This window comes from Dreissena polymorpha, chromosome 2, assembly GCF_020536995.1.
Source record: "Dreissena polymorpha isolate Duluth1 chromosome 2, UMN_Dpol_1.0, whole genome shotgun sequence".
Lineage (NCBI taxonomy): Eukaryota > Metazoa > Mollusca > Bivalvia > Myida > Dreissenidae > Dreissena > Dreissena polymorpha.
In genome coordinates this window covers 120,899,065-120,915,886 of record NC_068356.1, presented here as the reverse complement: position 1 = coordinate 120,915,886, position 16,822 = coordinate 120,899,065, and the positions used below count along the sequence as shown (strand labels likewise).

Here is a 16,822-nt window from a genome sequence, read left to right as displayed (position 1 = left end):
TCAAACAAGTGTGCTCGTCTTCAATATTGTAAAAATCACATTTTTGCTATGTGTCAAATGAATACCTATCTAATAACATAGAGAAAATACGGTAACAAAGACATTGTACCTACAAGTACATTATCACACAACAGGCCACTTGTTTCCAATATTTAATTATGTAATATATGAATACATTCAAAATCATGAGCGTGAAAACAACTATCAAAGTTTCACATAATGATCTGCATTTTGCAACAAGTGTTCATATAACACTTAACAATATATTGAATTAAAAACTACTCAACAGTGTTAACTAAGACTCTTTTTTTTTAAATACAATTTTTACAAGATTCAATAAATATCTGTTTACATACATGACACAGTACCATAAATAATACTCCTTGAATTAATATAATGAATGGTTAAACAGCAACATGTTTGAAAATTAACTGCTGGAACTATCATATGAAGAAGTAATGAAATATACTGCTATTGGTTGAAAACCATGTGTCCTAAAAAATTGCACCAATGTGATAATTTACAAAATTATTTATATTACCAGCAATGCACGTTGAAAATACTAAGTGCTTTCATTAAAATCTTATACAATTATGTATAAATACCTTAATTCACTGTAGACTTATGTTTTCATATACTAATGTCTATGTAATAAGTTTTATTATATGACTGCAATATATTGGCTGCTGTGCACACAGATAGGCATTTATTGTAATTGTGTGCAGTTCTTATCTTTAGGCAGCTCAAAAAAAATAGAAACGAAAGAAAGTCTAGCATCTGTCACCCAATGACAGATTTTTTTTTCAATTAGAATCGGTAATAATTACATATTAACAAAAACACAATTTTAAAAGTAGATTAATTTCCTGCTACAATCAGGCTAGCAATAAAATGTGTGTAAATTAAAGAGTGCATAAGTTTTCCCTTCTCCGAAGCAGCACTAAGCAGAAAGCACATACAAAGCTAGTTCCCTAGTTCTTCATACATATGAACGCTTACAAAACATTATTATTTTTATATTTAAAAAAAACAACAGAGCAATATTTCTTTGGGTGATGGTAAACAATGACTATTGCAACACAAACATATATAAATACTATACATTTATTGTATGGTTTTCTCCACAACATAAAAGATGAACATGAAACACAGAGTCTTTATTTGAACATTATGTCCATATACACAACAATATTAACATTTAAAAAAACGTTGGGATTTGGTTGCACTGTGTAAATATGGTTTTAAAAAAGCAATCCACACAGACAACAAATTAACCGGTGTGTCTTATTAACAAGGCAGTCCAAAGGACAGCTTTATCCCCACCGAGATCCTCTTGACCTTTGAGTTGTAACCATGAAATTGATTGCATCATGCCTTCTAAACATTGCCTAAATGTGACGGATATTCCATTATTACCTCACTCTTGCATGCTGTCGGGTGATGCATTAAGTGCAGTTAAAAAATTATTATTGGTGCCAAACAATAATTAAACTTGTCTTGGAATGCATTTTCTAGTCTTTTTACAAGAATAAAAATGTTTTGCTCATTAAACTTTCAAGTATTTTTTTATATTTGAACAAATAAACTAAGCAAATTGGACGTAAAAACTTAACTTAGACAAGATATACAATTATAAACTTAGACAAGATATACAATTATATCCATTTCTTTGAAATTCCAGAACACAAATAAAAGTACATGTATTGTAAAATGCACTACATGGGTCAACAATACAACAATGTTAAATAACAAATTTCCTTAACACACATGATCACAAAACGTGTGATACAACGAACAAATCTGCGTCCCCCTTGACTTCCCAAAATAGCATTTAACGGTCTATACTATTCTTTTTTCAGATCCCTGTAAATATATGTGCCAGTATAACTATTCTCTTGTTCGATCACCATATCACATGAATCTTAAAAAACTTGTGAGACTTCAATGATTTATCATCACAATATAACCAAGTGTGTCTGAACACACAATTTATGTGTAGATACTTGTAGTAAGCAAAGTAAAACTTACTTAAAGGAAATATAAACAACGCTGCTTTATCATAAATACCAAAATCAGATACATGTAACACTCCAATGTATAAACAAATATAATAATGACAAATTTTAGCAATTTTAAATCTCAATACTTTGTTCTAAACAAACATAGAAAAGTTATAAAAGTAATACATTAAAACAAATATTCTTAAAATAAATTGTGTCAATTGTTTCAAGAAATTACATATATAAGTATCAATGACTGAAAAGTCTGAATCAATTGTATTAAGTAATTCCTATCAATCATGTCTATTTTAAATAAACACTTAACTTTTTATGTGACACATCAAAATTAACACCAAACTTTTAATTGACACAGCAAAATAAACATTAAATCTGTTAATATAAAATCATTAGACACTAATATTTTAACATATCAAATCTAAACATAAATGTGCATCATCTGTGAGGGACTAATAACAAAGTAGCTACATTGTTTGCAGTAACCTCTAGACTAGAGAAGTCCAGAACCCTTTTCAAGGATTGCAGACAACTCTGTACATGAAGCACAGAGATTCTCGTCAGGTTTATTCTAAAAACAATTCTCTGATACCTAGTATCAGAATTCGTCATTGTCAGCAGGTGACTGATTTCTAGTGATCAAAGGAGACGACTAGACATGTGCTAACACTCTTCAATTAACAATTAGTGGATCAATAGTTGAGGGTACAGTATAAAACACTGCCTATAAAGCAAACATGGGGTTGTCATCGTCATCTTTCTGAAGTTGTCTGGATCTGGTACCAGTCTGCGCCGATATGGAGGGAACCGACGACGCAGCAGACGCACGGTCTGATAAAAACTGGTCAAACTCTGCAAAAATACACACAAATTGTCACTACAGATCTAGTTGTTGCCATAGCAATAGAAACGTTTGTGCAAATGGCTGTATCAAAATTAACCTTTTTCTAATGATATATTATTAGAAATAGATTTATTTTCACAGAAATCCAATTATGGCTGTAGCAAAATTAACCAATTTCTAATAATATATCATAAGACAAGGGACAAAATTGTCACAAAACCAGGTTTTCATTGTGAAAAAAAATCTGATAAAGGGAGACAACTCAAACTGAACTTTTTAAATGAACAAACAAAATTAACACCCTTTGTAAGTTTGTTTTAAAATAAATCTATTTTTAGTCGTGGCGACCTTGACATTGGAGATATTGACGTGATTCTTTTGTGCAACACACCGTCCCATGATGGTGAACAAATGTGCCAAATGATTTTAAAATATCATAATGAATGACATAGTTATAGCCCAGACAAGCTCATTTATGGCTAATTTTTTCCTTTGAACTCAAAGTGTGACCTTGACCTTGGAGATATCGACGTAATTATTTCGCGCGACACACCGTCCAATGATGGTGAACAAATGTGCCAAATGATTTTAAAATCTGACAATGAACGACATAGTTATGGCTCGGACAAGCTCATTTATGGCCATTTTTGACCTTTGAACTCAAAGTGTGACCTTGACCTTGGAGATATAGACGTAATTATTTCGCGCGACACACCGTCCAATGATGGTGAACAAATGTGCCAAATGATTTTAAAATCTGACAATGAACGACATAGTTATGGCCCGGACAAGCTTGTTCCGCCAGCCCGCCAGCCAGCCAGCCCGCCAGCCAGCCAGCCCGCCCGCATTCGCCAATCTAATAACCAGTTTTTTCCTTCGGAAAACCTGGTTAAAAAAGGTTAATTTTGCTACAGCAATTTGCTACAGACATAATAGGATTTCTGTGATTTGAGGATTCATTTTCAAATAAAATATTATATATTATTTGAAAATGAATCTAACCTCAAATCACAGAAATCAAATTATGTATGTTAGCAAAAGTGTAAAAAAAGGAAACAAAGCACGAACAATTTTATTTTATATAATGAATGTATGATTTCCCTAGTATGAACATTTGTTTTGTAAGAACCAATTTTGTGGTTACATGTCTCTCAATCAAGCAAGCATCAAATCTTCACTCTTGATTTAAAATATCAATCATAATCAGGATTTATTAGCAAACAAACTTCAGACCAACTTGAAGGTTAAAATTAAGTCTAAAGAAATTTCTAACAAAATGCTACAAAAAGTGCAAAAAAGCTAAGATTTGCTCAAACAGTTTAAATATTTAGCACAATAACAAGCAAAATATTAGATAGCAGCAAAAAATAATTTGAACATGAAAAATAACCTTTTTTTTTAGCACTTGTGGACAAATTTGTACTTGCCAAAAACATTTTGGTTTAATTTTTAAATCTTCTCAACTCTCTCTTTTATGAAACAAAAATCAAGTGTATACCTTTCATACCATTTAAATTGCTTCTCATTTTCTGTATTTATTGCAGAAGTTTTAATGCAATGCAGGACCATAACTGCTTGAAAAAGGCAATTAGAAAACATGCAAAATATACAATGAGATTCCTACCTTTGTCCACAAGCACTGTCTATTTAAATACAAAAACATGACTAACAAATCATGTAGCCCATTAAGAGAGAACTTTAAATCATCAGTGTATATTATAAATGTAGGTAAGTGGTCAATCTAAGAGTCAATTAACATTTTCAAAATATTTAAAGTCATGTCCCATATATAGTTGTCAATCACTGGGGTACAACATAAATAATTTCGTTTTTAATTGTAAACTTTCCTACAAATCTTATTTTCTTAATGAGATGTGTTAAAAGGTGCATTCCCACAATAACATGTTCATATAAAATATGTACTTTAATGCAGAGCAAAACTAGTCTTATTAAACTGGGTAACCAATGAAAACTGTTTACGCTGTTTTTGTTAGAACAAAAACTGAAGTCTCAAATCTCACTACTAAGTTGCAGCTGACAAATTAAATTTGTGTCATGTTTGAGCTGATATTGACTCTGGTTAATTATTTTACAGGTCATATGATCACAAATAATCATTCTAAATTTTACACAAATAGTCTCAACTAAAAATGTTGACAAACGAGAACATTTTTAACACTTGAGCTTTGAATTCCATTGGTTAAATATTTATAAAGACTTGGTTGAAGCTTAAGAAAGTTCATAATCATTGTGCCAAATCAAGACTCAAATAGAGTTAAGAGTATTTGTGCTGGTCTCAGAGAAAAACTGGCCTAATGCAAATGCAAAACGTGGTACCAGTCTGCACAGGCTAATCAGGGACAACACTTTCCACCTAGACTGGATTTGCATTAAGAAGAGACTTTGTATAAACCAAAAATTTCATAAAAGCCTTAAGTGTCCCCCATGATTAGCCTGTGCAAACTGCGATCTGGGACGACACTGAAGGCACATGCATTAAGCCCTATTTTCCCAGAGCCTGGCTAATAAGTAGACCCAAGCAAACCTGAGCTAGAAATAGGCTGCTCCTTGCTGCGCCCTTGCCCTGTGGCGGCCTCGTGTTGCTGCAGCCACTGCTCCATCTCATCATAGTCAGTCTCCTTATCCTGCAACTGAACACCAACACAATATAGCCTGTACACAGATATACAGTCAATCTTGTATTAAGAGACCACTCAAGGGAGTAATCAAAAGTGGTCTCTTAATAAAACGGTCTTTGAACACAAAAGGCCATTCTGGAAGAATGCTTACCCTCAATTTTAATCTATATGAAGGATTATCTCTTTTATCCACAATGATTTTAACTTTTATAATAAAATGAATATAAACACAATACATAAACAATATTTTACTTATAATGTGTTTTATTTTTCACTGATTATAAATTATCATTTATTATAAATCAATTGTGTGTACATATTTATTTGCAAAAACAACATAGACAAGGAAATATTTTTCCTAAGAACAAAGAATTTTGCTAAAAATGTGTAACAGTCTACATATACATGTGTACAGCTAAAACTAGAAATAAATGTCAGAAGCCAAAAGCTATGATATATTATCACATGTATTTCTCTTTCCGTTTCTATATTGCGCGTTTTTTTTCACCTGACACATTATTTTCCACGTCTTCAAGCACCTCGGCTTTACGCTTAAGAATGTTCTGAATTTGGGGTTTTCCGACTCCAATCTCGTCTGCGATTTTACGTGCACTTATACTCTTTGACAATTCCAAAACCCGAATTTTCTCGTTCAACGTTAACACTTTTTGTTTTGACATTTTAATTTCTGCATGTACGCTTAAGGAAATCTAACTCGATTATGATACATAACACGTCAATTGAAAACAAACAATCAGACCTGGTTGGAAAATTCATTAAGAATATAACAATATGATTGGCTTACAAATATCTACTAATTAGCATTATTACAAATTGGTAATGTACGGATTTCGACAGATGTTGCCGATTAATAGTTTATTTTCCGCACTTCTTAGGAAATGTTTGTCGCGTACAGTGCATTGTTTCTGCACCTGTTATCTATACTCGAGAAAAATCGGCATTGTCTCTTAACGATCCACATAGTAAACTATTTAAGCTGTAGACTGTGCGCAATACGTTCCCCTATTATTCAACTCAATAAATTAATACGCAGTCTACAACAATACCGGTCAGAACCGGTCAACGAGACAAAGCATAATCATAATGGTTGTGAAAACAAAGCAGAGGTGTAACAGTACATCTTATCGGCTTAGATAAACAATTAACACGGATTTGTCCCTGAAAGATCGATAGATTAACCACTTTTACCTCCTAGTGGTCGCTTAATACAAGATTCGGACATCAAAATACACACAAATCAGCGGTCGCTGGTCGCGTAAGACAAAAGTCGCTTAATACAATATCATTATATAGCGAAAAAGCTCCGTGGGATTTCAAAATGGTCGCATAAGACAAAGGTCGCTTAATACAAGTGGTCGCATCCACAAGATTGACTGTAGCTGGCATACACTTTGTCTTCAGCCAATTAAATGGCTTTCTGCACAGCAAAGTTTGGCAAATGCATTTGACAAATCAAGAAACATGGCAATACCACAAAACAAGGTTTTTAACGTTTAACTAACAATCTACTTGTAATAAACTTAAAATTTTATTCCAATGTTGGTTTGTGATATCTATTCAGTTTTATTATTGTTGTATGTTATTGATTCAGTTTAATGACTGTGCCATGTTTAATGCTCAGTTTTTAACTTTTTTTTTTTTTATTCTCATTTTGTTAAAGCTCTAACTTTGTTTTGTGATAGCTGTCAGAGATTTTTCCTGTTGTTAATATAACACTTACCAAAAAGAAGAAATTTTAGCGCCACTGAACATTTAATTGGCAATTAAAAATATAATTGTTTATTGACAAAATTGGAATAGTTATTAATAAAACAAATAAACCTCACACAAAAATTCTCTAAACAACAATAAAAGTATTCATTTCTTGATTGAAAACCAATATTCAATAACATTGAAAAGTCAGACCATCAATTGGGAATTTTTATACTGGATTTGAGAAAAGATACTTTTTGCAATTCGGAATATGACACATGAACGGCTTTAAAAATCAGCACAAAAAGCCCAGCCTTTACATAACTAACATTGTTGGCTGATGAATTTTAATATTGTTCTATGATATCTGACAAGTTTTAACATTGTTTATAGAAACTAAGTTAGTTTGAATAGTGTTGTGGTCCTTAAGTTCATACATAGATAAAGAACGTGCTCATGAAGCACATTGTGTTGTAAATGCCTCAAACTAAATATTTATACACCTGCATAAGTATAACAACAGTCCTACATCCTACATACACCATTAGTTACATGTTAACCTAGTCATATCAACTTGAACCATTTGTAAGTCTGTATACTTAAAATACATCAATAAATTACGATACAATCAGACAATGAATGTATTTACTAATATAAAAAAAATTACATATGAAACGATCAAACATTTAGACATTATAAAGTCATTAAATAGGACAAGTAAATAATACAAATATCAGTAGTGTTTATTTGAAACATGACAGTTCAAGGGCCAGCTATATACCCTGCAGAGATTTTGCTGAATTTAATTTTGAGCTAGTGTGACTTGTACTTTCTGCGCAATGTCCCAATGACCTAAACGTAGCAAATGTTGATGAAAATCTGTCAACAGGGAAATGGTATATGCACTGGACACAAAAAAATACTTGACCCGGAAATATTACATTGACCCTGAGCTGCTGTGACTGACTCCCACACATGGTCTCAATGGCCTTCACATTGTAGCTTCTATGTGTTAAGAAGAAATGATAGAAATGGATGGAACGTTTTACCTTAACTTATAACCTTGACTTTGAGCAGACATCACTGACTCTGCCTTGTGCATCATACAAATCCTTTAAAGGGTATAGAAGATATGAAGCAGACACGAGAATGGAGGCTGAAAACTTTGACCTTGATTTACAACTTAGGCCTTGAGCCATCTTTACTGACATTTATCTCAAAGCCCCTAAAATATAAAGGCAAGTTATAAAAAGATTCCTTCAAAAGGTATGCGAGATTGGGAGCGCGCACAAAAGTGGAGGCTTAAACCTTTGACCCGCAAATATGACCCTAACCATGAGCCAGCGTAACTGATGCTTGATGGACATCGTCTTAATTACCAAAACATGTTTGACAAGTTTTATGAAAATCCTTCAAATGGAACAGAAGGCAGGAAGTGGAAACAAAAAAGGGCCTAAAACCTTTTACCTTTTCTTCTCCATATCATCTCAATGCCCTCAACATTTAATAAAGTTTTGTGAAAAACAAGATATGTGTTTGTCAGAAACACTATGTCCCCTTTTTCACCGCTTTGAAGCTATATATTTGACCTTTGACCTTAAAGGATGACCTTGACCTTTCACCACTCAAAAAGTGCAGCTCCATGAGATACATATGCATGCCAAATATCAAGTTGCTATCTTCAATATTGCAAAAGTAATTGCAAATGTTAAAGTTGACGCAAACAAACAAACACACAAACCAACAGACAGGGCAAAAACAATATGTCCGCCACTATAGTGGTGGGGGACATTAAAACATCAAAGAACACAGAAGATATGAAGCGGACAAGGAAGTGTTACAGACAGGCTGACAGATGAATTGACAGACAAAGGGTATTCCAATAATCCCACTTACTTTTTTGTGGCAGGGGATTAAACAAGTAAGTATACCCTTAACCCATGTAACACATAATTAAGATACTTAGTGCATTTAATGGCAAATGATACTACATATATACAGGTTCAATTAGATAGGGGTAGTGACTGATTATAGTGCAAATCCTTATACCGAATTCAGAATGTCATGAAAACAGACAATTTTGAAAGATACTTAAACTGTTCATATTGGCAAAGTACATTACTTTTTTGCCTAATAATAGTAAACATCAAAGCACAATGTTAATTAAAATTATAATTTATGCTTGGTACATTAAATATATTATCAAATAGCTACGAATCCTTAATCTAATGGCATATTAATGTCTTATGATTGCCAGTAGAAACTCTACTGACAAAATGCCTTTTCTTTTTCAAAATTCTTTGTTGTCAAACATTATTTTTTTTACACATACAGCAAAGTTAATAAAAGCGTTATCAACATGTATGTGCATTGCATTGAACATTGTGAATGGAATGCATATATATATATATATATAACTGATAAGTAAAACTATGCATGTAGAATGATAGATAAATGAAAGTTTTAAATAAGACCAAACCTTTATAGTAGCCTGCAACGATTGAATGAAACAATGTAAAACATGAAGCCAAATAAAACTCACTGCATTTACAACTTGATCAGTATTGGATCAACTCAATCAATCGGGCCTTAAAAGTGTTAAATAATAATGTAAATAATATAAATGAAAATAATACGCATCAAAACAAATCAGAACAAGAGATGTGTTTGTCAGAAACACAATGCCCCCTACTGCGCCGCTTTGAAATTATTTTTATTGTATTTTTTTTACCTTTGACCTTGAAGGATGACCTTGACCTTTCACCACTCACAATGTGCAGCTCTATGAGATACACATGCATGCCAAATATCAAGTTGCTATCTTCAATATTGCAAAAATTATGACCAAGGTAAAAGATTGTGACACATACAATGACAGACAGACAGACAGGCCAAAAACAATGTACCCCCGATCATTCATCCACGGGCATAAAAAACAACGCTAGACAAATGGACTTTGTTGACAATGCCCAACCCCCCTCCCAACATCATATTCCAATCATATAACAAGGAATTTCAATTTTGTTGAAAACCTGGTTAATAATTATTCTTTCATATAAGAATAAATTTTGCACAGGCAATAATCATGCTCTAAAAAGCACAGTAATTACAACTTAAATTCCATATTATCATTCTGTATTGTATGAGAAACAAAAAATTAAAACAAGACTATTGCCAAGCAATATCCCCTACCGGCTCCACAATTGTCAGAAATTCCACCATTGTCAGATTTTTTTTTTATTTGTTGCCATAGCAACCAGAATTTTTGACGTAGGAACAAAATGAAATGACGTGCATAATGCCCATATTGCCATCTATCCATGTTTCAAGTTTCATGAAAAAATATTAAGAACTTTTAAAGTTATCGCAGGATCCAGAAAATCCCCATTTTCAGCAGTATTTCTAGTATATTTATTTCCATAGCAACCAGAATTGTTGACGTAGGAACAAAATGAAATGAAGTGCATAATGCCCATATTGGCCTCTATCCATGTTTTAAGTTTCATGAAAAAATATTAAGAACTTTAAAAGTCATCGCAGGATCCAGAAAAGTGTGACTGACTGACTGACTGACAGACACAGCGCAAACCATAGGTCCCCTCCGTTGAAACCGGTAGGGGACAAAAACAAGAGCTTGTCACAGTAGTGCCAAATCCCCGCCGAAATGTGTTTGCTTGTATGAGAACATTTTTTTAATTGAGTAGAATAATATTTTTAAAACATGGCACCTGTGTCATCTATTTATATTTCAAGGATCAATTAGTTATATAGTGTTGGAGTTACATTGTAGAGAATAAAATATATGGAAATGAAAAAAGTGAGGTAATTAAAAAACGACGGCCAATAGAGTTATGGTTCATGTTCACTGCACTTCTCCTAGTTGCAATCTGTTTATATTTCTAGTTTCATGTAAATCCCTTCAGTAGATATAGTTATGCTCCGGGCAAAAATTTACTTTGAAATTAAATAAAGGGAGATATTTAAAAAACTAAGGTTAATAGAGTTATGGTTCTTAGTCACTGCACATCTCCTACTTGCCATCTGTTTATATTTCAAGTTTCAAGTAAATCCCTTCATTAGATTTAGAGTTATGCTTAGGACAAAAATTTACTATGAAATTAAATAAAGGGAGATAATTAAAAAACTAAGGTAGATATAGTTATGGTTCTTAGTCACTGCACTTCTCCTACTTGCCATCTGTTTATATTTCAAGTTTCAAGTAAATCCCTTCAGTAGACTTAGAGTTATGCTCCAGACAAAAATTTACTTTGAAATTATATAAAAGGGGAGATAATTATAAAAAAAGGTAGATTAAGTTATGGTTCTTGGTCACTGCACTAGGACGAACAGGACCAATTTCTATATCCCCTCCGAATTTTTTTTCGGCTGGGATAAAAACAGAAATAACACCAATTATACACCAATTATACAAGACTACAGGTTAGTAAATCAAGTATTCATAATGAAAATGCTAGATTTTATAAAGAATGAGTAAAAGTCAACAATAAATAAAGAAAGCATACAGCTTATTAAAGGGAAACTGTAGAAAATCAAGAATAGAGACTGAAAAAGGAGTTTTATTTATTGAATATGTCAAACACTATCTGCAAAACATCTCCACCACAGGGCCCAGTCTTATAAAGGAGCTTACAACAAATGAAAGTTATAGACATTTATGATCAATATTTTCATTAGAATTACTAAAACTAACAAATCATTACAATTGGTACTTAGAGATTAAACTTTTTCTAATATTATATTGCAGTTTAAACTGGAGCCTTGCTCTTGGAAAATGGGGTTTAAGTGCACTTTTGCACAAGCTTATGTGGGACAACACTACATACAAGCATCAAGCCCCATTTTCCCAAAGTGATGCTTCATTGTCTTTTTAAGATTTAAAAGACCGGCTCCTGCTGAGTATCTGAATCATACATTTCTGAGTAGAAACTCGTGTAAGAGACGAGGTGTGAAGCAAGGTCTACACTATGAACACTGCATACTGAATACCCAGATATTTACCTTTAGGATTTCCTCCTCCTGTAGAGCAGATACATAATGAGGCATAAGTAAATGTGTAACACTTGGGCTTGTGGCTAACAATAATTATATATTTTTCCTACACAGTTTTAATCAATTTGTAAGTACTTCATTATTAACATCTACAGCGATACACACATACATAACATTAACAAGGTTAGTAGTTAAGATATTCAGATTAAAATGGGGAATAATATATTGTTCTGCATACATGTAGTTTATACCTTTAATCAAACAGCTTAAAACTTGACAAAATGAAGGTGAAAGGCGTAAAATATTTAATTACATTGGCAAGCATTAATGCAACACAAGATAATGATCATTTCCAATTACAAACACAGCCCTCTTGCTATGGTACATACCGATGGCTGAGCCTTCAAGTTCACTGCTGCACCTACACCCATACCCGCCCCAAACTGGTCTTCATTCACATAGTTGGTACCCGACCTACAATGAATGGAGTAAACTCAGTGGACCTTTACATGATAACCAGAGCATGTCTACAACATATAGGAAAACAATTGTTAACAGTCCTAATCTAGCTCTTACAGGAGGATATGTTAAACATTGGACAATTAATAATTGTTGAACTCAAAAACCATATATTTATTTTTTAATGACTTTAACATGCAGGGGTGTCAATTGTCCCAAATTTGAAATCCGGAAAACTATACCGAGAGTCCGAGGCCACAGGATAAAGGGAATAGAGGGCAGAGCCCTTCCCCATCCCCCTAGCTTATTGTTCTTTTTTTATAGTCTTTCTAGGTCCAATTCTGGTGAGTACAATGCAAACAAGAGGGCCTGAAAGGCCCAAAGTCTCTCACCTGAGATAACAAGATATTATTGGGACAAATCTTCTGACCAAGTTTCATGAAGATCGGGAAATAAATGTGGCCTCTAGAGTGTTAACGAGGTTTTACTATAGCCATATAAGGAAAAATGCCCCGCTCCCTGGCAGCCATGTTTTTCAACCAACCGGCATCATTTTTGAACTCTTCAAAGATATTATGGGGATGAATCTTCTGACCAAGTTTCATGAAGATCGGACAGTAAATGTGGCCTCTAGAGTGTTAACAAGATTTTACTTTAGCCATATAAGGAAAAATGCCCCGCCCCTTGGAAGCCATGTTTTTCAAGCAAACATAATTATTCTCGAACTCATCCAAGATATCATTGACACAAATCTTCTGACCAAATTTCATGAAGATTTGACAATAAATGTGGCATCTAGACTCTAGAGTGTTAACACGGTTTTACTATAGCCATATATAGCCATATAAGGAAAAGTGCCCCGCCCCTGGTGGCCATGTTTTTAAAGCAACCAAAACCATTTTCGAACTCATTCAAGATATTATTGGGACAAATCTTTTGACCAAGTTTCATGATGATCGGAAAATAAATGTGATCCCTAGAGTGTTAACAAGGTTTTACTATAGCCATATAAGGAAAAATGCCCCGCCCCCCTGGTGGCCATGTTTTTCAACCAACCGGCATCATTTTTGAACTTGTCCAAGATATTATTGTGATGAATCTTCTGACTGAGTTTCATGAAGATCGGACTATAAATCTGGCCTCTAGAGTGTTACTATAGCCATATATGAGCCCGGTTTTTCCGTTCAGCACTTTTTAGTTACATCCCAAAAAACATGTAAAATATAAACTTCATGAATGTTTTTGAAAAATGTTGTGGCCATATTTGATAAGATTTACATAAAACTTGTTGATAAATATCATAAAACTACCAAGTTCTACCCTGTTAGTACAACAATTTGTAACAAATACATGCGGATTCTGGACAAATAAGGTATACCTTTCATAGTGCCCATGAGTTCCTGTTTCCATCACTCTACCAAAAAAACTTGGGCTACTTACCTTTATTTCAATATTATCAATAAAGGTTATTTCTTCTATATAAAACTTAAACAAGGGCTGTTTGTAAAACATGCATGCCCCCCATATGGGCTGTTAGTTGTAGTTGCAGCCATTGTGTGATTATGTTTTTTGTCACTGTGACCTTGACTTTTGACCTAGTGACCTGAAAATCAATAGGGGTCATCTTCCAGTCATGATCAATGTACCTAAGAAGTTTTATGATCCTAGGCATAAGCATTCTTGAGTTATAATCCGGAAACCATTTTACTCTTTCGAGTCACTGTGACCTTGACCTTTGACCTAGTGACCTGAAAATCAATAGGGGTCATCTGCCAGTCATGATCAATGTCCCTATGAAGTTTCATGATCCTAGGCGTAAGCATTCTTGAGTTATCATCCGGAAACCATTTGACTGTTTCAAGTCACTGTGACCTTTACCTTTGACCTAGTGACCTGAAAATCAATAGGGGTCATCTGCCAGTCATGATCAATGTACCTATGAAGTTTCATGATCCTAGGCGTAAGTACTGTTGAGTTATCATCCGGAAACCATTTTACTATTTCAGGTCACCGTGACCTTTGATATAGTGACCTGAAAATCAATAGGGGTCAACTGCAAGTCATGATCAATGTACCTATGAAGTTTAATGATCCTAGGCATAAGCGTTCTTGAGTTATCATCCTGAAACCATTTTACTATTTCAGGTCACCGTGACCTTGACCTTTGATATAGTGATCTGAAAATCAATAGGGGTCAACTGCGAGTCATGATCAATCTACCTATCAAGTTTCATGAAACTAGGCATAAGCGTTCTTGAGTTATCATCCGGAAACCATTTTACTATTTCGGGTCACCGTGACCTTGACCTTTGACCTAGTGACCTGAAAATCAATAGGGGTCATCTGCGAGTCATGATCAATGTATCTATGAAGTTTCATGATCCTAGGCATAAGCGTTCTTGAGTTAATAAAAGACCGGGCAAAATCGGTACCGAGCGCAAATGTCCAGAATGCCGACGAGGCTTAAACAATATTCGTTCCCAAATGATAGCCCACTCAAAGAATTTGTCCCTACCACCACCCCCCCATCAACCACCCCTGAAACAAACTCATTGGATTTACATTCATCTCAAAATCGACCCTAGACGGCTCAAAACTGGATTTGCGGAATAATCCAGAATATTGACACCCCTAAACATGAACAATACTTGACTGACATGAACAGCTGAAGTGCATGTTTATAACAAACAATATGCAAACGTGACTGGTACATGCCTGAGGTTGTCTCTATTTTGATCGAATGACTGTCTGGATTGAGCAAACATATCAAAGTCATCATCATTGTGACCAGAGGCCAGGGCAGCACCATTGACATCTGCAACAAAAGAGCACTTCAGAGAGCTGCCTTCTACCCTGATAGGTTAACTATTAATGTTGGTGGTGATTTCATTTTGGCTATGGTCACAGTCACCTATAGCCTAAATTCTATAAATCACCATAAAAAATGTAACTTAATGTTTTATGACACTGTGGTTTATTTTCTAATGACTTAATATTACAAGGTTAATGAAAGATTGAACAAATCAGCACAAAGTATAAAGCAATTCTGCATAATTGAGCAATCATAAGTTTATGGTAGTAAATAGTACAATAACATAAATTCATCCACAAACTTAAACTATTTGTTCAAATGAACACAGGCTAGCATACAGGCGGCAAAATCAATTGTCTGTATATTATGAGTTGACCCTGGGTAGAGATATAACAAAACATTTGACAACAGCTATTTAATTGCTTTTATGCCAAGTTGCAAATAACAACTTCATAAATGGTCAAGGAAGTCAGTATAAAATAATGCCACGTTATGGAAGATACAAGTAAATATGATATAATGCCAATCCTGGCAAATGATTCAATATCATACTCATCTGAGCCAGCCTGCCTGCCACCACTGCTGTGTTGGTTACTGGGACTTCTTCCCCAAGGTCTATCAGGTTACCCACATTAGGGGTAGGCTGGTGGGCAGGCTGGTGGGCAGGCTGGTGCGCAGGCAGATGGGCTGGCAGGGGGTCAGGGCGGCGAACCTGAAAGCAAATACGGGCTTGTTGACAACAAGACTGTTACTATGCTGAATGAAATGTTATAATCACTCCAATAATACCATATGCTATAGTTAAAACATTCAATATTAAGTTTTTCACATAGTGTTAAATCTGTGCAGCAAGCTAACATTATATTAAAAGTGTTAACATTTGAATTAACCACATTCAAGGGCATAAACCTTAACATAACATCTGTTTTAAAACTGATTTTACCTAGATTTTAAGTAACAAGAGGGCCATGATGGCCCTGAATCGCTCACCTGACTCATTAAGATCAGATGAAAACTATGACCTCTATTGTCTACACAATGTTTTTCTATGATTTGACCTAGTGACCTAGTTCCTGACTCTAGATGACCCAAATACAATCCCAATCCAGATTTCATCAAGATAAACATTCTGACCACAGTTCATAAATATTGGATGAAAACTGTGACCTCTATTGTCAACACAAGGTTTTTTTATTTATTTGACCTAGATTTTTACCCCAGATGACCCAAATACAATCCCACCCAGATTTCATCTAGAATTCTGACCAAATTTCATAAAAATTGGATGTAAACTGTGATCTCTAATGTCTACACAAGGTTTTTCTATTAT

The 16,822-nt window shown here is 34.1% G+C and overlaps 1 protein-coding gene across 5 annotated transcripts in view; it reads right to left on the bottom strand.

Annotated features, from left to right (window-relative positions):
• Positions 1–139: 139 nt before the first annotated feature.
• Positions 140–16,822, bottom strand: part of LOC127868778 (target of Myb1 membrane trafficking protein-like) — a 46,662-nt gene continuing 29,979 nt past the window's right edge. For 2 of the 5 annotated variants that reach the window (XM_052410845.1, XM_052410847.1), the window contains 6 exons: positions 16,045–16,204; positions 15,396–15,495; positions 12,611–12,695; positions 12,219–12,248; positions 5,405–5,510; positions 140–2,867 (listed from right to left, as the gene is read on the bottom strand). In XM_052410845.1, coding sequence (XP_052266805.1) covers positions 2,740–2,867; positions 5,405–5,510; positions 12,219–12,248; positions 12,611–12,695; positions 15,396–15,495; positions 16,045–16,204 — 609 coding nt within the window. In that variant the 3' untranslated portion in view covers positions 140–2,739. Of the gene's footprint in view, positions 2,868–4,483; positions 4,503–5,404; positions 5,511–12,218; positions 12,249–12,610; positions 12,696–15,395; positions 15,496–16,044; positions 16,205–16,822 lie in introns of all 5 variants that reach the window. The other 3 variants (XM_052410848.1, XM_052410849.1, XM_052410846.1) reach the window with 3 other exon arrangements.